General features: G+C 41.7%; 1 protein-coding gene across 4 annotated transcripts in view; it reads right to left on the bottom strand.

The window, feature by feature from the left end:
* The window catches only part of THEMIS (thymocyte selection associated), an 83,112-nt gene extending 74,560 nt beyond the window's left edge, over positions 1–8,552 (bottom strand). For all 4 annotated transcript variants that reach the window (XM_074819159.1, XM_074819160.1, XM_074819161.1 and 1 more), the window contains exon 1: positions 8,419–8,552. In XM_074819159.1, the coding sequence (XP_074675260.1) occupies positions 8,419–8,509 (91 nt within the window). In that variant the 5' untranslated portion in view covers positions 8,510–8,552. The remainder of the gene's footprint in view (positions 1–8,418) is intronic.
* Positions 8,553–24,251: the final 15,699 nt, after the last annotated feature.

Below are 24,251 nucleotides of genomic sequence, written 5' to 3'. Positions count from 1 at the left end.
AAGTAATATGAAGGGCATAATGTATCTATAATTAGTGTCAATAAAAAAGATATCATTCTTTAGGGGCATTATTTGGGGGTTAGCCAATTGTTCAGAGTTTCTGTTCTTTGGCAAGAAGAGAGATCTATTTTAAAGTTGCGGGGAGGAGAGTTTTGCTTAATAACTTTAATCATATTATACTCTGATTAAGTAGGGAAAAGCAACCAGTTGCTGATGGTGAGAAGTTAGGTGTCACTTTTTTTTCAGTCAAATACTTCCTGAGCACCGAAGATGTTATCAGCGTGCTGGATTTTCCCCACTAAACTCAAATAAACTAACATCTTGTGGGGAAAATACAAAGAGGCTGAAAATCATATGCACAATGGCAGGCTAAGAAGGAAGCATGCCCCAGCTTCACTCTCCAATCCCAGGCTGTGGGAGTGGTTACAAATAGTATAACGCACCTGTATGGCTTTTATCCACCCCTTCCTTCCTACCCCCAGAAGGTTTATCCACTGAGAGTGGGTGAGCCCAGCTCCCCCGTGCCCACACAGTGCTCCAGAAGCACAGGGTTAGCAGTGGTCACGAAGGCAGCGTGAATTTGTGTGGAAGATCCTCTATCAAGTGATAGAGCAACTTACTGGACTTTGTAACAGCTCTTTTCTCTTTAAAATATCCTAAGCAATGAAAATCTGCAAGTTTGGTCAGTCTGGGACACAAATCCTCCAAGCTGCTGAATTGCCACAGACATAAACTCCCTTCAAAAGGCTCTCTGCAAAGAACGCATCTTATCTTGATCTTACCTAATTAGGCTGCAGAGGGTCTGATTTTTGCCAGCACAAAACCATCAAAAAACAAAAGCTGTAAGATTTATCTTTTGCCATATAAAGTCAAACTTTAAATGTCAAGTGCTTTAAGCCATTTCAATCATAATGGAATTTTTTAAAAAATTACTTCTGCAGTTTCTGATTTATTCCTTTCCTGATAGGTTTATGGCCTTTTTTTCTTTTTTAATACTTTCTTCTGATTCTCATCTATCCAGAGGGCTTGCGCTCTGCATGTGGCAGCAGAGCTTTGTGCGTGCAGCACCTACTATAATGGAAAGAGCAAGTGAAACCACAGCTCCAAATGCAACATCTTTGACCTTTTGTTTGGTTTACCCACACAAGTCGGAATTACAGTAGCAGTGAAGAGAATGCCAAAAGCTGCTTTTGAAGAGCATTAGTCACTGTTTTAGCTGTTTGTGTTTCATTTAGTTTTATTCATTTTCTTTGCAGTGTTAATTATTTTGACTTAAGGTATGTTTATTGAAGTGTGTGTTTAACAGAAAACCTGTGCTTTGTTGGACTAGGTTTAAAAAAGCTGCTTAAATTAAGTTGCAGGATCAGGCCAGAGTGCTGAGCATTTCACAGGTGAAGCCCAGAACTGGAAACATGTTTAAGCATCTTCCCCTACTGAGATCACAGCATGCTGCCCCTTGTGCCATTACTGTGTGTCCACAGATCTAATCAGAAACAGTGAACCTGGACTAATGTCATGTTCTGTTGTGCATAGATCACCACGTACTGGAAGAAAAAAATACCCCACAAAAGCCCTGTAACTCAGAAATGGTGCATGGTCATGGGCTTGTGTATCATGAGATGTTTATTTCAGGATCTTCCTTCCTCTGTCATTTGCTATAGTTGTCCCCTTATCTTCCCAGAGCCTGAGTTTGTGAAAATTGTCTTGTTATTTTTATAGGATGTCAGGTTCATCTGTAGGGAAATGGGGTTTGTCCTGCTGCAGACCTCCTCCTCGCATCCCTGGAGGACGATGTGCAACAACAGCCAGGGAACCCTCTCCACTGCAAGAAACCAGCACATCTCAGCAAGCCAAGGCAGGGGGTTGATCCCTGTGTTGAGATAAGCCAGGCAGTTTGGGTATTCTGCCCACCTCCCATGCCATCCATAGAGAGGCCTGAAGCTGAATGTCATGGAAAAAAAAATCCCCACAAGGAGATCCTTGAAACAGCTTCACCCTGAGCACCAGCTATACAGGGTCAGATTTTTCTCACTGTGTCTGGATGAGTCATCCCATTGAGGGCAGCATGAATAAAATGAGCAATATTTGACCCATAAAAGTCAGGTTTTGTTCTCATATTGCATTCACTGAAGGGCACTTTCCTTCTTGTTCAGAATAAAACATGGTTTTGAAGCAGCCTGAACAAGCGCAGGAGAGTTTCAGTGGTACATATTAATAGAGAAAATATACCAACATGGTCTGACTACTGACCACAAAAGAGAATCCAAACTATCTACTACTCTGGCTGTACCTAGGACTCAGTGCTAACTGCTGAATCGAGAGTAAAGGAAACAATGATGTTCAAGGGAAAAAAACCCTTCCATTTTTACAGACAGATTTGGCTTCTATCTCTGTAAAAAATGAGACAAATTAGCAAGTGCAAACACTGTACCACAAATTTCTACCATTTTGTGTGCAATTCTCCCTTTGGCATGCACTCAACTGAGAGTCCACCCAGTAAATGCACAGGTCATTTTTATTGATCTTTCACCTGTAAGAAATACAAACCTAATTCTCTTCATCAAAGCTGTTCAAAGCTGTCCATGCTTTAGCCTCTGTTTAAATTGTCTTGTTGCTTTTTATAAGAAAAAGTGCCTTTATTAATCCTGAAGAGGCAGCTTGCTTTATTCATACATATTCATACAGACCTCACATCCTAGCTTTCATTGACTCACTGGCTTTTCACACTGATAAGGGAGCAGGATTTGTTCCCTCTAGGTTGGCTTAAAACCAGTAAAAAATCATTGCATCCTACATGATAGTTTTCTAACTATTAGTGTTGAAAGCAATTTCTTGTCTAAATTAGGACTTGGGCAGCTGAGACTTCCTATACAAGGATTCCTCTTCTATTCAGTTTGCCTAGCTGCAGTTACGGGGTTAACAGGACTTTTTGTAAGTGGTTCCAGCACTCTGCTGCTGGCCTGCTGAACCCATAAAAGGGGGCAGAGCTGGAAAGGGAGGCGCACGCTGGAAAGATGCTGTTTCCCAGTAACAGAATCAGAAAGGGTGAAATTGAAACTGCAGAGAGGGTGAGCAGACGTGGATATGTGGCCAGCAAAGGAGAGCCAAGAGGAACCGTGAGCCTGAGCATGTTCATGCTCTCTATAGCTCACCAAAGAGAGTTTTGAAATGAAGCTATTCATATTCCCCAAAGAAGGTGCAAATCCCAAAGGATTGGGGTTTTTTTTCATTGCCCCTCATGCAGCTGTCAGAGAGCACCAAGCAGCCACCCAGAGGGGGGATCTCCACCTGGCAACACTGAACATCTTTAACTCCCTTCCACCTGGAAGAGCATTAACCAGGGATGTCTGTATGACCCCACCATTGTCTCTTCCCATCATTTTTTTTCCTCTGCAGAAAGACTTGGCACTTTCCAGAGCTCCAGGAGAGGGAGCAGGGAGTGGACCACTGCATTTACAGCGTGTTGCTTCACTGCACCCCCAGCCTGCAAAGATGGAGGCTGCTGGCTTACACATCCCTTCTCCCCAGAGAAAGAGCACATAGCATAAACTTTCCTGATGAGTTTCACGGGTCCATCATAAGGAGGAGATGTCCTGGCACTGCAATTTACACAACACAAATGCTGCTTTGGAACAGTTGAACTGCAGAGAGAAGCTACCAACTCTCCCTGTACTGTGGCAAGTCCCTATCCTTGGGGTCCTAATCCCATCACTGATGTGTGCATTTAGCCTTAGGGGAAAAAGAAGGCAATGTGGATTTCTATTTAGGCAGAGCAAAAATGGGAAGGCTACAGGTAGGGGAACATGGCTAGTGGCAAGAAACACCAACAGAATAGGTGCCTTGAGTAGTTCTACATTTTTCACAATTAAAGTTTGACAGTTTTTACTGTCCTGCCACTGGTTAAATTAAGTCTGCAGAATATTAAATTCAATTACCCATAAAATAATTATATCAGTATTAAAACAGACATAATTTTTGCAACATAAAGATGGAAGCCTGTACTTGCATGCTATCTGTAAAAATCAGTGGCCATACAGTACTTAGCTCACTATGCATCAATATTTACTAAAATGTTCAAAGAAAAATATTCAATCAAATCAGTTTCCAATGGAGTTTCAGTAGTTTAATTTTTTAATAACATATTTTAATGAGCTATTAAATTGTCATGTACTTCAGTCTGCACTATAGTTCCTTTCTAATCAGTGCTGATTACCAAGATATTTGTATCTATCTGGCAAACTTGCTCTCATTTTACAATCAGCCTTCCTATTCCCTTCAGAGATTCAACAGTCCAGTAGCAATGATATTATGACTGCACAGTCCAAAACAACGGCCCTGAGAGCCATCCCTGGGATTTGCAGAACCTTCCTCTCCCTTCACCTCTGTTTCTGTTTTTAAACCAAGGATAACAATAATTTCTCTACTTCTGTATGGTCCTTTGAGTGTGATGAATGAAAGGCACTTTAGAAGAACTCAGGGCTATTACTACAACCCCATGTTCCTGACTCTGCATAGTGTTGGGCTGCTGTAGACGGTGACTGCAGGTTGGGGCTCTGACTGCACAGTCACACATTGATGGAGGGAAGGGGCACTGGGAACATGGGAGTATGAACAAGCTCCTCAAACCTTGGCTGTCCTGCTTGAGGCAAACTGGGTAAGGCTTCAACCAACCCAAAACTCCAGGTGTAGCATGAAACACAGTGATAGCATCCCAGGGAAACCCTTCCCTCTGCTTCAAGCCAGGAACAGAGAGGTGAACAAGAACAGAGTTTCCTCAGAAAGGTGTCTAGGATGTAGTATTCACTACCAACAGCAAAAATTCAATCATCTGTAGCTTCTCTAGCTTAAAGTATTCTGAAAGGAAACAGGGTCTATATAGTTCCATCCATTTGCAGTTTTGGGAGTTACAGTTAAATAAATCACAATTCCATTAATAGCATCAGGAACATAATTTTTTATAGGCCAGTAGAGAGACTAATGGTGGAACGGGTGCATGCAGCATGTTTTCAACTTACTCTCCACCAGGAGCTGCAGCAGACATGCTTGTGTCTAAAAAGAGAGACATAGATTGCATTTGGTGTAACATGGATATGAAGGCAGAATGGGGTCTTTTAGAGCTTTTACCTTGTCCAAGGACAAGCAAATTCCCACTCTCCCTGGAGCTTGACTTTGCAGTTTCTAATAAAAATACCTTACTACATGGAAAAAAATACATCCATCCTTACAAAGACTTATGCTTTCCTTATGCTTCCAGAGGTACTGAAACTCTATCAAGAGCAGTGGGGCTAATTTGCAAGTCATATATTTACTTGTAAAATCATCTAGACCTAAGTGCAGTGTGTGCAAAATATTGCTTACAGATAGAGTAAATGAAGAGTTTCGTCCCCACAGCACACATTGCACCACAGAAGACCAGTGAATGAATCAAGCTCTGTCTCCTTACCACCTAGATAGCTATAGTTTTCATTGTTTGGCTGCTGCAGCTTTGATGTTACAGTGCAATTGGATTAGTAGGTCGTTATTTACTCCAGTAGCCATTCTATGTACATGGTTAAACTGACATTAAGAAACCTTGCACTTTTTTCTGGGATTGTGGAAAGGGGAATATACATAGGAAGTACATAAGTACAAATTCTCACTATTTTAAATTCTTACACCAGAAAATTAATCATCCCAACTAATGCTTTAAAAATAAATCTTCTCCCTTACTATCTGCATGTTGTGCTGAGAATGGTTAAAGATTCCTATGAAATCCAACTCCTTAAAGCTGCTAATCCAAGTAGGACTCAGCTGACTTTGTAGCCAGTTGGGAGCTACTACAATCAGTGCACGAATGCTCTGATTTAGTCCCTGCAACTATAGCAATAAACCCACGTTCCCTGTCAATAGACCTGCCATTACCCACAACGTGATTGCTGGTGTACTGCTTGTGGTAAGAGAAATCAAAAGGGTTGTTGGGGGGGGCGGGGGGGGGGAGAATCTGCCTGAGAAAGGTCTAAAGAATGGTTGTCCTAATGGAAATTCAAAGTGCACAAAGTGGTCCACTCCTGTTTAGCAATATAGCAGGAGTTACTTCAGACTCTTTCTGAAGCACTACTCGCGCTTCAGAAAATGCAACATAAATCATAATGCAATCACAGAACAGTGTGTTCACCCCTGCTGTCAGGTACGGAGGGGAGCAAAAAGTTTAGGAGAAATCCGACACAGACAGAGAGCTCAGGGAGAGAGGGAGGGAGACAAAGGGAGAGTCTGACCTGAGAAGAGCTTTTGTAGCCCTAGATCCTGCAAACCTATCAGGCACAGAGTGTCTTGAGTGTCTCAAGCATCCTCTGAAGCAAGGAAGAAGACGACAGAGGAACCAGCACAAGCCTGCTAGTGAACATCCGTGTTTCTAGGTACTTGCAAGTATTCTAGGGATGTGCCGATTGTGAGGGGAGGGAGCCAAGTAACACGTCTGTATCAGCCTTGCTCATGGTGTAAGCAAGAAACACCTGCATGTGTGTTAGTGCTGCATCTAGCCTGCTGGTAGAAACATGTGTGAGTACAGCTGAGAGAAAGCCACCAGAAGCAGAGAACAGCAAGAGGTGGTGCTGCTGAAGACTGAAGAAGCATCAGAGCAACACAAGGTCTCTCATTTTTAATGCAAACATTCCCGGGTCTCTAGGGCACATACCACCCCCTCCCAAGGCTGTGCAGGTTTTTTTATTATAGACAGCTATCAGCTAATAGCCTTTTTCTCTCACATGCGAGGGCATTGCTGCAAAATGATCTGTGAGCTGTCACCACTGGTTTTTTTCTCCTCATGTGGAGGGGTTTGCACAGTAAATGGAAGCACAAGCTGAAATACTCTGGCTCCAAAGATGTACTAGTACGAGTTTTACCATCCACTAGCAGCAGGATGCAGACTGTAGGAACTCAGAAACCTGCTGGCAACTGGGTGCTGATAATTTTATCATAGTATTTTGTACATACATATATATCTCAGCATTTTGTGTAACATATCCATACAGATATATATATATACACAAATACACAACTTTTATTTACATTACCTCTGCTTCCTAGGTGTGTGGAAAGAGACAAATATAGTGGCTACTCCAACTTAAGGAGGTCATCCTCTCATTTTTATTTTAAATTCCACTCTTCATCACTTAGGTAGTAGCTTCCTTATTAAGCGCTTAATTCAGTTTGAGGTCTTGGGCCAGTTTAAAATGTAAAACTTGAACAGACCACATGTCAAAGGTGAGAAAAAGCATATTTCCTAAAGTTTCTGATAATTTGCCCAAGATTGTTTTCCAGAATGCTTTTTTGCGTATCAGTACTATTTATGTGTCCTAGACAGTTCCTAGAGCAGTCAGGATGGCAACTGGGAGAACATGGACAGTACGCTCCATCATAGCTTAAGTATGTCCTTTCCCATTTTCTTCCTGCCCCAAAAAGCTGTTCTCAAGGAGGGAAGAACTGTCGACTCCAGCCACAGCTGCTGATCACAGCTCAGACTTTCCATGTCCACAGCTAATGGCGGCCACCTCCTCTCTCCTCCTACTATGGAGCAGCATGGGGAATTTTAGATTAACATAGATACTGTGGATCCCAAAGCAGGTATTTGTCTGAAGCTGAAGCAGATTTATAAAGCCCTCAGTTTTATTTAGCGTGACCCCAAGTTTTCCCTTGCAGTGGCAGGGAAGCAACTTTCTTTTCCTAGACTGATACGTGGGCTTGACATGGTGTTTTCACTGTCATTCAACAGAGTCCATGCCCTAACCAAGCCCTAACCAGTGCAAGCCTCTTTACCATCCTTCCACTGTGTTTTGTGCACAAGCAGAGCGCAGCACTAAAAACACCATAAAAAGATCTGCAGCAGGAAAACCCAGCAAAACATTGCCCCTGTGATGTGCCTGTCTGGCTCGTACCCATCCCTTTGCATTGCTGCACCACCTGAAGTAGCCCCAAATGCAGGGCAGAACTTCAGGAAAACCTTGTGGTCCCTCATGGTCACTTTCCAGACTCCCTGGTTCTTTATTTCTGAGAGAGAGGGCACCCCTCCATGCCAACCCCAGAAGAGCAGAGTTAAGTTTAATCAATTAACCTCTGTGAGGTGATTTGCGATTGCTGGATTGATGGTTTTGTGTGAGTGCAAAGCAAATTCATGACTCACTCCAGTACTCTTTCCAGGATACAATGAGAACTAATTACAGCTCCTTCCTCACTGCCTGTGAGAAGACCAGATGCACACCCTACCAAAGATGTTTCCAAAGCTTTACGCTGGTTCTTCAAAGGGAAAATTGGAGCTGGTGAGAAACTACTGGGAGACAACTCTGTCAGCATCCTCCCTTTGCCTCCCCCACATCCCAGTCCCAAGGGGGACCTGTCAAAGACAGACTTGCAAAGCCCTACCAGAAAGCACTCGATGCTCACCTTGGAAATAGATGCCTGACTGGATTTGGAGGACCCTGGGAAGGGCTCTGGGATCCAGAGAATGAATGAACTTCTCCAGGGTAGATGTCATGGTCCGCAGCAAGGCAGCATGTGGGTTTGACACGTAAAGACCAGTGAAAAGCTTTCAAGGCAGGAACACTTGCAGCCTGGTACATGCTGCGCCCAGGAGAGCTGTGGGGCTCTGTGGCGGATGGGAGGAGCAGCACAGGGAGGTACTTTACTTCCTCTCCTCCGTGGGCGCTTCCTCCCATGGCTGCAGCTGAAGTGGGGTGAGGCAGGGGGATGCCGAATCAGTGACCCCTCCACCAGGCCAGGGCACCCATACCCACCGAGGGTCCACACCAGGCTGGGAGAGGTGCAGGGGGTGCTGTGGATACTGGGCTTCGGAGGCGGCAGGGAGATCTGCCACAAAACTCCATCTCAGCGGCGATGGTTATTGACTCTGTGAAAAGAAGATACTGAATATCAGCCCTGCCTAAGGTGGGGAAAAAACATCGTGTTTGGGTGGGGTTTGTTTGTTGAAAAATAGTTTGGTGTTTGTTCTCTTCAAAACCACAAACAACCTTCGAAGAAAAGAAATGAAGCCATTTTGTTCTTGTGTTTTTTGCTGTCTTAAATATTGTATCTGGATCTAAGACATACAAATAGAATACAAATTATTTTCACGTAAATGGACATTAAAACACAATGTCGTTATGCCAAATGGCCAAGATTTTTTAAAGTCTCCAGTGACTTGTGGGGACTTGAATTTGAGGTGCTGCAACTGGGAATGAATTTTAAGAGGCTACTGCCCAGTACCAAGTGAAAATCAGATTGCACTGAGGGCAAACCCCCAGCATTGGTCCCAACTCTGCTGTTCTGAGCCCGTTCAAGTGCTCAGACTGATTGCAGCAGCACTCTTGAAGAGCAAGACCATGTAAAAAATAAGTGGCAGATCACCAGGAAAACTGAAGTGACTGTAATTTCTTGTTCTCTTACACTGCTCTCCTGTCTCCCTGAGGTGTCAGGGAAAGCAAGGAAGCATGACTTTGTGTCAAAATGGTGAACAAGATAGCCAACTGTTTATTTTCAAAAAGCTTGGTAGCTTCATTTTGTCTGTATGTAATAATTTACAGGAGATAATATTACTCACATATGAAAAAACCTCACATATTAATACCCAAAATGCTTATAGTGGGTGCCCAGGCCTTTGAGGTGTCAGGTTATCTATCGGGTTTGAAGAGTTTGTTAACTTAGTCTTAACAAATATTGCTCCAGAGAGTGTGAAATAGGTTTTCTAAGTGGGGATCCTGCAGGTGCAGAGCTCACTATTGCCAGTTGTTAATGCTGCAGATGCCGCAGGCAAGGTGAATAACAGGACTTTGGGTCTAGGAGTGACAGGTATTAGTAAAAGCCAAACCAGAGAACATGCACAGCCAACCACTCATCAAATATTTTAACACAAAAGATCCCTCATTCTCCCCTCCCAATAACACACACTCGAAATTAGGCAAATATAATTGATCTGGGAGAGAGCTTGGAAAATCACACACATTCAGTGGTAATCAAAAGACCCATATTGTAAAACACTGGTTCTTACAGGGCACAGAGAACTGAAATGTATGAGTGGTTTCAGCTATTTCAGTGGGACATCTTTATGTGTTTAAAAATTACGTGTGCAACTCCAGCAAATCAAAGCCAACTTTCTGGATGTACTGGCTCCTAAGGTTGTCAGGTATTGTGTCAGTGCCAGCAGCTGGGCTTTACCTGTCCACATTGTTTTGGTCTATGGATAAAGAGCCCCTAAGGCCATTTCTACTGTTCCTGGATTCACTCGTATTTGGCTCCTCACTTTGATAATATTGCCAGGAACACCACCACATAAAAAATTTAACATGAACTGCAAACGCACATAAAAATTAATAACTGGTTTCAAAATCACTTGAAGCTAACAAAGCAAATGTACAAACAGGCATGGATTTCGTACAAGAAAAATCTGAACAAAACCTGGTTTATGTTACTGGATCCAGCAGGCCTACAGCATGGAGGAGGATACTGCAGGTCCATGCTCCCAGGGCCAACCAGCAGCATGTGTTCCCAATAAGCACGGACATGCACACACACATATACATCACTTACACACATAAATACACTGCCAGCCACACAGCTCAACCTAGGCAGAAACCAGAGCACTCACACAAGCACCAACAGCGTCATCCTGTTCCCTTCTCTGGCTGATCCAGATGAAGATCTCTTAGTGTGAAATATATACATATATATATATATATGCAGTGGGGATGCCTCCAATAGCTGGGCTTAGGCACAGTCCACTCAGTAACTGGCCTCTGATCCCACTGGCACTGGGGCATGTGAGCAGCCCTTGAGTCCCAGAGCCCCATGCCAGCGGCTGGTACAGAACCCCTCAACACAAAAGCGCACACCCCCACCCCCACCTCCCCTCCCCCCTGACTCCCCAGCCACTTGCCCTGCTGGTACCCACATGGCCCCGTGACCCATGGTCCCGCTCTGGCTGCTGGCACTTAGCTGCCCATACACACATGCATACACACACATACACAGAAAAATAATTAGAAATGGAGCTGAATGAGAAGCCAGGACAGGCTGTGCTGATGTGGTGCAGGGCATGGCCGGACAAGCGTACTGACCAGCAGCTTGCTTATGTGTGACCAGCCCCTTTTATCCCCTTAGGCCCTGTATTTCCCACCCTTCTTCCTCCCAAAAGCACTTTGATCCTTCCCTTTGCCTGCCCTTGGTTCCCCTCCTAAACATCCCATAGTAAGTCTTGTACTTGGCTATTGCCCTGCATCCCATACCTCTAAGTATAGCCTCCCTCAGTCTGTAAGGTGCTCCAGAGAGTCTCTGCCCTCAACTCATGTGGTGGGTGTCATGCCCAGCTGAAGGGGTGATCATCCTTCTGTGATGCCATGGGGGGCTCTAGACAGGGTTCCATTTATCTGAGGGGTTATTGGGGTGCCCTGCTGGTGCTGTGCCTCTGTGCTTCCTCAGTGGGAAGACGAGATGTTAATAGGCTGATGGGTCTCCTGTAATGTGCCTGGAAATACCCTGAGCAGAGTACCTTTGGGGTTCCCCCACCCACCAGTGTTCCTCTGTGCTTCTCTGTGTGTCCCCATCTCTGCTAGCACCTAGACTGGTAAATAAGAAACACTGACCTGTTCTCCAGAATGCTCTGCAGGAGCTTCTTCCAGTTTGGTGTGCAATGCCAAGTGCAGAGAAAAATAATTTGCCATCTCCAAATCATCCTTGATCATGGAGTGGAAGATTATCACACCACCATCATGGACTGCTGGTAATAAGGGACCATTTGGGAGGGCTATCCTATTGGAGATTAAATCCTCAGGAGGATCTTGACTTGGAAAAATTCTTTTTTGCTTTGTCCAGGTTTCAGTATTGAAGATTAAAGACAAGCTGCTGAAAAATGCATGTGTATTGTACTGAGAGGAGGCAATATCTAAGCCTGTTCTTCCCATACTGAAAGAACAGAGATTAGAAACCTCTCCTTACCACACTTCCACTTCTGAGTTATTGCGTTCTTCACAAAGAGCTTATTGGGACCTCCGTATTACCTATGTCCTGTGGGAGTCTGCAGGTGGCATTCAGTTTGGCAACTCCATCTCCTACTGCCAACAACAGGGTGAAGGTCAAGGCAGCACGGAAACCTGCAAGAGCCAAAGAAGCCATAAGTCCTCATGCAGCCACGGTGTCGGCAGTCCCGGCTGCTCTGGAAGATGTGCACAAACAGGGACCCATGTCTCCTCATGTGGAAAAGCCCCTGCTCATTCCCCTGGGAGGGGTGGCCAGGAACCAGCTGTAGGGGAATGTGCTTGAAAACTAATTCAGAAGAATGGACAAATGGGCAAACACAGAATTTTGAAAACTATTTCCAAGAATATTTTTCTACCATGCTGATGAATACTCGTTTCTTTTACTTACTGGTTTTCAGGAAGCCAATAAAGTGTTTGAAGTTTCCAAATAAAATCCGTTCTGAGCCTGTGAAGGTTTGTGATTTTTTTTTTTTAAGCTCAGACTATTCTCCAAATAAATGCAGCCATTAGTTGAACTGGTTGAAGAGAATCTTTAAAACGATCCTGTAAATATGAAACCAGGCATTATGTCTGCAGGAAGATATGCCCCATTTATTGAGCTTATAAACACAAGGGAAATGTATTTGATACTTGAGCTGGCAGAACCATCATTCCAAAGAAGAATATGCTTTAGGGAAACTGGGAACAGCCAAGCCCTGGGAGGCAGGTGTGAGTGAGGTTTATATTGAATGGTTATGCTATCTTTTGAATCAAACTCAAGATACTGCAGGAAGTTCAATACACTTACATATTTTTTCCAGTGTAAGGTGGAAAGTCCACCTGTCATTAAAAATAAAGTCAGAATAAACTGCAGGTAATCCTCCCTGACAAAGGTGCATTGAGCTGTGAAATAATCTCCCAAGGGAACAAATGGACACCTGGGATGCTTAGGCCTTGAATAAATATAGACTATAGGACACCATCAAGAACAATTCTGATAAAGAGAGGGAGATAGGCCATCTATTCCTATAGGTGATCAGCTGTAGTGTCACCCTTCATTTATAGGAATCTACTGTCACAGAAGCTAAGTCAGGTGAACAGTATTATACTGAAACTGCTCCAGAGGTGAACCCACCAAGAAAAGAATCCACGGAAACTTCAGGAGCTGGGATCTTCCTCTCCCAGCCAGCACCAGTTCTGGTAGCATCATTCAGGTTTTGTACAACCCACCCGAGAAGTACCTGACACTCATGCCCTTTCAGTGGCCCTTGTGACATAAACTGATGGTCTCAGCAGCTTGAACAAGCTGTCCCCATCATGAGCAAAAAATCCAACCCCTACAATGGTACCCCTGGGTTTGTCCCAGAGAGACAATGACTGAGTTAGCTAAAGACCTAATTGAAACAGCAACATGAGTTGTAAAATGAGTTACAATATGGTGGATGGGTCTTTGTGTACAAGTTATTTCTACTGCTTCTGCATGTAGAGGTGGATGGGATCAATTGCCCCGTAAAGCCAAAATGATTACCTCCTAAATACTGAAATCATTCCTTCCAAAGAAACCTAGCTTTTTTTAGCCTAACATTTATATAACTTATCTTCCAGCATCTGCAACAATTGCTTCTAACTTCACCTGAAAATATAAAGCACTCATTGCACAGCATATTTCAATGACCCCAAAAAGATGTGGTTTTTTTTTTTTTTTAACATTCCTACTTCCACAGGCAGCCTCTGCACATACTCCCCCTAGGATGAGTCAGTTTGTATAGAGGACTTTCTAATCCTGCAGACAAAGGCATAGCAAGATCCTGCTGAAATTTAAAATAAGGAGCCATGTTAAAAAGCGAGGATGATTACCCATAGACTTTTATGCTATTTCACCATCAGCTGAAGCCCATAGATAAAGACAAAATCTGACCTTCTGAAGATAATATCTTGCTCTGGTCCAAGTTTTTGGACTAGGTACAAAAATGATTGGGTTGAAAATCCTAGCACCTTCACAAAGCAGGCAGTCACCCCAATGAATTGTGATGGCTCCTGGCTTTAAAATCTTGGAACATTTTATGCCCTGTGATTGTATTGTGAACTTTCCTTTACGCTTTCAGGAACTACGTTTTGGGTTCTTTGACATTTCCTTACAGCTCGGCAGAGAGATCTTAGACGTGCTCTTCATATGAAATTTAAATGGCTTAGCAGGTGTGAACAAAAGGCTGTTAGTAAAAGCTCCTGAGCCCAGAGGGTTGTTTGCCAATGTTTGACTCCAGTGAACAGTCTATTGAAGAACCAGGATCCCCCAGTGCTTTTAAAAGAACTGAAGCACATGTATACACATTACATTTTGAAAAATAGTAAGTTTTTGGCTGACTGTTTTTATGGACTGAACAATAATAACCTGTGGGTATTTTCTACATTTTATTGAGCAATTCTGTACCTACTGGAGTCAGAAAGGTCTTTCCATTGATTTTAATAGGGGTTGGAGTAGATTCTTAATAAGGAAGAGTTATGACTTTCAGTTGGTTGTGGCTTCCCATAGAAACACCTTGCTGATAATGGCATTTTAAGTTACAGTCTTGCAAAGAATAGTGACATGCATTTTTCCAAAGTTTCTTCAACAAAGAGTGATAGCTTTGCATACATCAGTAAACTATAGGAAATATATCTCCAGAACTCTCTCTCCAGCTGTCAGTGAGTGTGATTAGCATCATGGTCTTAATAAATACATTTAAAGTTTTAGCACTGTGCATGAACTGGACACTCAAAACCCCGAAATGTTCAAGTGCTGCATAGGCAGGCAGGTTTATTAATGTTTTGTTCAACTACAGAGAAAAGGACATGATGTGAGATTTCTAAGCACTGCAATAGTGTGGATTCAAAATATCAAGCTAAAAACTCCCCCATCTATTGACACATATTAACTAATGCTACTTGTCACTAGAAATATATTAAGATGACTGATTTGTAAGTGTTTATAAAGTATTTTTAAGATAAAGCAGAATGCAAATGTTTAATACAGTAGGAATTCTGGGCCCTTCCAACACAAAGAAGAACCTGTCCAAATGGGTGTTTATACAAAGCGGGCCATCCAGGTGGTCCCCAACTAGTGTTACCACTTTTTATTTAACAGCACAGAACATGAACTCAGTATTCCCATAGGAATATTAATATATCTGTACGTGGTGTCACACAGTTAAAATCTGTACAGGCACTTGACTGACCCTCAGCATTCCAATAGCTAAGCAAATATGAAGCATTTTTGGTCTCTGTCTTCAGAGACTCAGTTTGGGGCATCATTTTGCCAGAGTAGACCAAAAGAAAACAACTTACATCTTATCTAGGGCTACATGGAAAATCCATGGCAGAGTCATGGCTTGTGCCTAGATTTCCAAAACCAGACCTGAGCCCTCCCACCACAGAACTATTTTTCTACTCTCTCAAAAAAAAAACCCAAGAAAAAGAAAAAAAGTCAAACCCAACCACCTCTGCAGATTTCATTAAATATGTGGTTTCTGTGGGTTGTTGTATTTTAGGGGAAGAAGAGATGGAGGGACCTAGAAAAAAGATAGATATCCCACAGTTTCAGGGAGAAGTACAGGTCCATTAAAGATTTACTTTGGGAGTAAAAATTACTTGAGATATCTTCAAATTACAAAAAGTGTTTTGAAATATGTTTGGCATATCTTTAATGCATTTGTGACAGCTGGAGACATGTTGGAGAAATTTTTTGAATTAATTTTAAATATCACTCTCTCCCTTTGTGATTTCTTGAGTGGGGTGTGCTGTAATTTATTTTTAAAGAGGCAATGTAGGTTTCTAGATGCTGTTAAAGGAATCCAAAATAATTCTTTTGCACCCTGCCACTGTTCAAAGAAAAGGACACTGAATTAATTTAAATATATTTGTGAAAGATTGATTCCCCCAGTGGAATTTACACATCTACTTTCACTAATTATTCCTGAAGTTTCACCTATCAACTGACAATTTTCTACAGAAGGGAAGCAAAACAGTTTGACTTTTTCTGACAGCAAAGAGCTTTAACAAAACTAGAATGAAAACTGGCATCTCGCACTCCTTACCTTGCTAATGTCTACATTACCAGAAGAAAGAGCACTAACAACCCCTTTTTATGCCAGCATTAGAACCCACAGTTTAGTCTAAGCAGCAGGGAAAAGAAATCAACAAAATATTTATTTTAATAATGGTTACCTTGAATTTTTTGTCATCCTTAATATTTATCTTAAATGACAGACTTGTTGTCTGACTTTAAAATTAAAGATAAAGCAGTCGCGCTGAATATGTTTGCCCACTTTTAATAAATTGAAATATCAGCTGTCATTTAAAAATACATACAAAACCAAACATTCCTCTCTCTTTTTTTTTTTTAATCATTAATGGGAAACTTTCTAAAAAAGTACACAGAAAGATAGTCTGTCAAGCACACAATTTTATTGACCTGATTGTGGAAACAGCTTCAGAAAGCTGGAGCACAAACTTAATTGCAATTATTTCCACTCTGTGTATGAAGTTGAATCTAAAAGCAAATTGTTTCTGCAGGAAAATTGGGTTTCATCAAAGAATAAAGGCTCCATATAAAATGCAGTTAACACTTGCCAACGTATCAGTTAAATGGATTCTAATTTCCTACCTTTTTCAAGGCGTTGATATTACCCTGCTGCAAGGCATTTTGGTTATCATTATTATTTTAACATATGAAAGCTTAAATGCATTTGCTGCTTAAGTGATCTGCGTCTCTGGCCTTGTTCCAGGTGTCCCTTGCTCTTTCTTATAGAGAAGCAGTATAAAGATTTCAGTAACTGACGGACCCCTTTCTTGGAGGTTTGTTTTTTTTTTTTTTTTTGAAATACACAGGAGAATTGAACATAGATGGAGGGATTTGAAAAAGTCTAAGAAAGCTGTGGGAAAACTAAGATCTGAAATAAAAAAAGGCTAAAGGGTCATTTTATTGGAAGAGGCAACCAGATTCTTGGGCTGGCACCCGCCAGAGTGTCAGCCCATGGGAGAAGAGGGCGCCCAGGGAGTACTCAGTCTGCCCTCATGACTCCTCATCCCTAGGGATGGTGGGGTTGGAGGCCAGGATCCATCTGCATTTCATCCCAGGCACAGATACAACTAGTGCTCTATTCCATGTTTGTGTTGTACGAGGTTTTTTACTTATGAGCCATACAGTTATTTGATTTCAGGAAAGAGTCCCAGTGCAATTAAATAGAGATTGGTTTTTAAATTAATGCAGAATCTGGTACATCTGGCCGTAAAAAAATCTGAGAGCAGCATAAGCAATGTTCATTTGCTTCATATCAAGCAAAAATAAGCATCCCCCTCTTTTCCTCTTTCAGTCCTATTTGTCCCTTTCCAAGAGCAGAGTGTTGCCTTTTCCACCATGCCTGGTACCATTAATACAAACAGGGTGGTCACCAAAACCCCTCTGATGCCCTCAATGGTGGCACACACCCTGTCCTCTAACCTCACACAAGAGAAAAATGCAGTCCTTTCAATAGCCGCTGGCCAACATCTTTTTCGAGTCCTACACAGTCTTCACCATCTTTGTGACAGTCTACGACAAACAGGGAGATCACTAACAGCATGCAGCACACTTCCCACTGTGAGAAGCTAAGCCTTTAGAGACTAGTTTGGGAAAAGTGCTGTGGAGGAGGAAAGAGCACAGGGACTCTTCTCCATAACAACCTATAAAAAGACTGCAAAAATATTTTTTTTCTTGAAGAACCCATAGGTAACATTTATTCTAACTTTTCTAGTGTGTATTTTAGACCTTTCCTAATAAAATACTCAGTCTATAAGCTTCACCATGTGGTTTCTTACCTATTTTGTCTGCTTTTCCAAAGCTAAATAAATCTCATTACTTTTCATGTAGAGTAATAACTTACTGAGTGACATACACTGCATCCATTTCTTCTTGTAGGCAGCCTTGCAATATGGAACATATGTTACGATCCAGCCAAGGCCCTTTCACCTTGTCGTTCTTCACAAACTTCATTTAAATTATCAAGATTTTAAACAGTCTGTAAGGAAGCATCCTGGGGCTCTCACTTTGGAGTTTAAGTCCTTCTGCCAGCCTTTCATCTTGTTCCAGTTTGTTGCATCTACATTTATTTGACATCCAAGAGCATTTGTCACCCTTGGGCATCTCCTTCAATGTGTTCCTAGCACATGTTCTCCTGGGTGAAGCATACAGCGCAGCAGTTGGAACCTTCTCCTTCCTTCTCTTCACCATACTGCTAGAGACCCCAAGCCAGGGGGTGCTGAGAGCCTGTGGGGCACTACAGCATCCTGGACCTTCTGGTGCTCAGCATGCTGTGAGATCTAGCAAACAGCCAGCAAGAATAGATAGGTACATGTTGAAAAAAGTCTACATCTCCCTTCACATATCTCTGAGGAATATGTTTGTAAGTTTTCTTGTAGAATTATGTCAATAAATTAATTCAAACAGACTTGCCATGGCTAGAGGATGAAATCTGAAATCTGCAAAGCCATCACTTACACCAAAGTCCGTTTTACAAACAACATGTTTGCTCATTTATTTTTCTGCATTCTGCTCTCTGCTCACCTACAAAACCCACCAACACAGTATGGGTGAAGACAAGCTTGCCAAGGAAGATTTAATACATCAGAAGGTACTTAAAAAAGGAAAAAAACACCCCATCCAACCCGAACACTCAAACTCTTCATAAAATAGAGAATAAAATAAAATCAAAGCAAGCAGACTTGCAGCAAAAACCAGTCCAATGATTGAACAAAAATGCTGATGAAAATGTGCTGATACCTGTTTTAACACGCAGTTGAGGATGCTGTACAGCTTCTTAAAACTAGCAGATAGCCAGAGCCCTTTGCTCATCCAAGCCTGCCCTATGATAGGCACTCATCACGATGCTGCATCCTGGGGTTGTCCTCTTTCCTTGCAAAAAGAGCAATTGACTCAAGAGATGCTTGCAACTTGGGGTGCCTCACCTAATTTTGGGCAGTTATGGTCTTCCCAGAACATTGTATTTCTGAATTCTGTCCCCAGGTGGTGTGTTTTAACCCAGCACCATGGCAAAGAGACAACAGCATGCCTCCCCACTGCCATGTGGACACCAGCTATGGTAACGTTATTGGAAGCAGAGGAGGAAAAAAAAAATCAGTGAAAATAAGAATTAAAAAAGTCAAACCAAAACAACAAAATTGAGCAACCTAAACTAACCTAAGCTATATTTTGGAAAGGGCAGTATACACAGTGCCCATTTGCTGGATCCAGTCATGTACAAAGGCCACCGGAAGAAGAGGAAAACGATCAGCTAAGTATAGAGTCTATCATGAGAAACACACAATTTTGAAAAGACGTGAGTATATGTCCTTCTTAAATGTTTGTGTGTCCTGTGACAAGTCCAGAATAGACACCTCACCAGCAAACTCAAAGCAATGAACAAGATCAGGACATCATGACACTGTGATGAGTCTTTGCATAACCAAGTAGGTGTGTTACTTAAAGTTTTAAAAGTGAAGATGTAGAAAAACACAGGCTTGTATGTGTATATCATCAAAGTAATTATCACGTTTTATTCCCTGTTTTTCCCAGGGCCATCTGCTAATTCAATTTTTATTTTGCCATGCTGGACTGTAAATACAGAATAACAACTTGCAGGGCATGTGCCCCTCCCTCTCTTAATTTTTGCCATTTTCCCCAATGCTAAATGGTGTAGGACTCTGAAGCAATTTCGTTTACCAAGTTGGCTTATGTTTTCAGACACTCTGAATTCTTCTCAGACTTTGAAATCTTCCTTCACAGTGGCTCCCCTGATGCCACAGTCAAGCAGCTGCCTCTCAGAGTGCCCTCCCAAAATGCCTCTCCTCTCACTCCCCAGTCTCTAACGTTGCTTTTCTCAGTATAAATTTTCTTCTTCTAAGAAAGGGAAAGCAAAACAAAACCATAATTATGTTTAAAAACAACCATCAGAAAAGAGGCCTGCAAAGTAGCATTTGACTCTCGAGTAACAGTTGAGTAGGGGCTGAGATTGTGCCTGTGAAATCATGCCTGAGCTATAACTTACAGTCACATTTACTTTACTTCTTGTTTGTTGCTTGTCCTCAAAACTAAGATAATGACTATCTGAACAATCATCACATTCAGCATTGAAGCAGTGGGGTTCTCCTTTTCTTGATCAGCAATGACAAATGTGTTATCACAAAAATTGTACCTTGTGGTCTTCAAGGCAGTCAACTGCTGGAGTCCAAAAATCACGTGAAGTTCATAGGTCATAAAATGAGATACGTGAACTGGTCCTGAAGTCTCTTGTCTGTGCTAAGCCTGGTTTGGGGGGATTATTATTTTTTAAGACTTTCATGATACCTACTCAGATTTCTCCTTTATTGAAGGAGCTGCTCACATAACCTGCCCATTTCTTTCCTTGACACTGTCCCTTGCTCAGCATCTTTCAACCTCAGTGGCCTAAATCAGCTGTTCAACCTTGCTTGACAACAAGCACAACATACACTCAATATTTGAAACCTTCTCACTGACTAGAGCATTCAGGATTTTTATTTCCTTCCATATATTTTATATTTGTATGCTTTTTGGGAAGTTCCCATCTCATCTAGATTTTTTACACTCTCCTATTCTTTCTATTTTTATATACTCTTTATATTTTCCTATTCTCTATATTTTTATACTCTGCCTATTCTTACATCCAAAGCCAGTGCTTTCTATGTTGTTGCCCAAACAACCAGTAAACAAGATTCCTGTCTTTATGCTGGTCCCAGTCAGTTCACTGACTATTTTATTCTCTTTCTCTTGCACAAAGTGTATAAATACCCCTGTGCAAAAGCAAAAGGCCTGTTCCTTGGGCCTCTGCCCATTGCAGTTCCCCCCTGAATGCACTATACCATCCATTATATCTGTACCTGTTACCTTTAATCCAGATACCAACAGTTTACTTGTATTTAAGGACAGAGACTGCTGCAGGCTGTGACTCTGACTACTTAAAAGACTATAATCTCAGAAAGGGTCTGTGTTAAGCAAGGCTATTATTTGAAGTATACAAGTGCCTGAAAGGAAGGCACACTGAAGTAGAAACAAAGCCTGTTTTTTTTTTAAGAAATTTTTAAAAGCCTTTGCCACAGACAAAACCACACAGCTATTTTCTTACAGCTGTAATTACAGCTCACTGTCACACTAGCTGAACCAGCTCATCTTGCTGGAGGAAAAAATATTAGAAGAACCTATACTATGCCTAGTGCTTTTATGCTCCATTTTTATCCTTATCCCTGAAGTTGTCTGACCTGTGAGAACTACTGCTCAAACACTGCTGTATTTCTTAAAGCAAGGTAAGCTGGAAACCTTGATCATTTCAGAAGATGAAACTAAGCAGCAACCTATTTATATAGTTCAAACTGCATCAACTGAAGCTTCAATGATACGATTTTGTGCAACAGAAAATGTTGCAGCAGTACCACAGCTTCCTATTCTACCTAACTCAAAATGAAGGCATACACTCCTTCACCAGGTGGTTTCAAGCATTTTCAGTAAATAGAGGCAATTTTGTGTTGCTAATCTGTATTATCAGCAAGTTCCATAACAACTTCATGCTGAAACTGGGGAAAAAGACAACAGCACCAGGTTCTGTGCTGAAGACAGTTCAGACTGTGGGTCCAGATGGGCTATTTATTGTGCCCGTTCATGGATACTGCAAGTGGATCAGAAAGACTAATAAAACATGAGTAGCGAGACATAATGTCCTTGACCACAAATGAACTGGGATTTCACCTCCTGTGATTTAAGCAAAACAAATGACTTCCAAAACTTTCTGAAACTTACCATAATTTGGCTTTACAGCTGCTAGAAAAATGAACTCACTCCGGTTACCTCAAGGGAGAAGCTCTAAAGATACTATAATCTCTGGTTTCATGTTTGCTATTGGAGTGCAAAAAGACAGTAACTTTCTTCAAAATTTTGGGACTCTGCAAAATACTGTGTTGTTTCAGTTACTATTCTACAAAAGATTAGATATACAAAAGACAGACAAAAGTTTTCCACCGTGAAATGGAAAAAGCTCACACTGGTTTGCACCTGGCAGGAAAATACACACATATTATCACAATCTGGAGGTACTGTGTTTTGCCAGATGTCATTTTTGTGCTTGTTACCGAGAATCTCCAGGGTATTCCAAAGCTTGCAGAAAGATCATGTTTTGGTTCTATGTCCAGAAGAGAGGGTGTTGCTGGTTTTTTTTCAACACAGACTTCATTTTTTCTGTTCATTTAGTGGGGGTCTGAAAAATCTCTGAGCATATGGGGATTTGAAATTTATCTTGATGCAATTTGTGAAGTCAAGACTATTTTCTAATCCAGATGGAAGCTAGAAGGGGTTACAAAAGACTATTGAAATCAAGCTTTTGTATCTTAAAAAGGCACAAAAACATCTGTTCTTTGTTGGCCAAGACACAGTTAATAAACATTATTATTAGGTAAGCATCCTATTGTGCCTGTCATCACACATGTCAATCTCTGCATAAATTAGGACTCTAAACCCAACAGCAGGGAAAAAATTAATTTCTGAGAAGCGTGGGCCAAAATAATGTTTATGCCTGTCAACCACCACCACAATCTCACATCATTCTTTTACTCAGACTTAAAGAAAAAGCATCCAGCAAGCTTAAAATAATTTAGAAACACCTCTATATTGTCAGTATCTCAAACTTTGCTCAAACAGAGCCTCTAGTTAAAAAAAAAAAGACAAGGTTTTGCTGCATAAAGTTGAAGGCAAATTTATGTGACTAAACCTCTGCATATTCTGAAAGTCTCATTGTCGGTATACACAACCTGTTCCTAGCAGATTATTCAACCCCAGAAGGTAAAGATGTAAGTGAATATTCACAGATGCCCTCGACTATCCTGTATCTACAGAGGTCACAAGACCTTTGGCTGTTTAACAAAGGAAGAGCACTAGCAATAAACCACCACAAAGGTTCTTCTGTGAGATTAGGATCACTTAACTCAATTCAGACCTCTACGTGACACAGGAAAGTACAGCAGAAAATGAGTTACTTTTCTTTTCAGTATAGAGCAGGGCACTATAAAAGCAGCTTTTACATTTATTTCAAGATCTCAGGGTTTCTTCTGACACAGCAGCAGAATGAAGCTTAAAAGAGGCCCTTTATAGAGTCATTTGTCAGTCCAGGTGGCCTGGCCACGCAATGATTCTGCAACATTTTTTCTCAGGCTGCCCCTTTCTTGTCCTTTAACATTTCAATTCATGTTGGAGGCTCAATGACATAGCACTTGCCTACCATTGCTTCCCTAGTTTGCTTTTTTAGACCTTTGATTTTGAAAATTGTTAACCCATTTGAAAAAGCACACTCCTGCAGTAGCTTTTGCTTTCATGTTTCTCTAAGGAATATTGTGTTTCTTAATGTAGCACCTTGGGCAAGGCAAGGACATACCATAAACTACATAATTCTATTATCTGAATGACTTCCTGAATGAAATAAATCCCAGTAACTGCTAGCATATACTGAGGATACTAAGCTTCAAGCTTCAAACTCATGCTGTGACTGTTTTCCAGGAAGGCAAAAGCCTCTTTCAAAGCTGTTGTTCCCTGATGGCAGCATTTACCCAGGAAGCAGGAAATGTAAATTCTAGGATCTCCTCAACCAGCTAGGGTCTGATCTCTCAGGACCTGGATAAAAGTTCAAAAACTGCATCTCTTCACATCTCCTTCTGCTGGAGCTGGGTCACTATGAACAGGAAAGGCCGATTCAGAGGGCTAAAGAAAAAAAAAAAAAACAAAGAGAAGCCTCTGTCCATACAGGGAGGTTTAGTAGCTCTTGTCTTAGCAAACTTCCAATCTCCAAGACACTGCTTTAGACAATTTCAAGGATTTAAGGTGCTTGAGGCCTGATATGGTCCTTTCAGTGTTGGATCCTAAGATCTGGTTATTTAAGGAAAATGCAGATAGTTTGAACTCATCACTAAGTTACCTTTTGGTTACTGTTACTTCTCTCCCTCCACTGCATGCTCCCTTTATGAGAAATACCTGCTCTCTCTCTGGGGCAGGTTTTCATAGTCCCCCTCACTTCTCTTTCTTCTGTCTTGCACAGCTATATGAAAAGGATACTGGAGCACCTGTCTGGGGTAACAGAGCTGGTGCTCCCAGAAAACAAAGCCGGCATTTGCTGCCACTGGGTAAGCTAAGAGAGGGGAAAGAGCTGCCACAATGAAAGCAAATTGTCTCTTCCTGATTTTATTCTAAAAAGCTGACTCTAA

Source organism: Strix aluco, chromosome 3, assembly GCF_031877795.1.
Source record: "Strix aluco isolate bStrAlu1 chromosome 3, bStrAlu1.hap1, whole genome shotgun sequence".
In the NCBI taxonomy this organism is placed as follows: Eukaryota; Metazoa; Chordata; class Aves; order Strigiformes; family Strigidae; genus Strix; species Strix aluco.
This window is presented reverse-complemented; position numbering and strand designations above follow the sequence as displayed.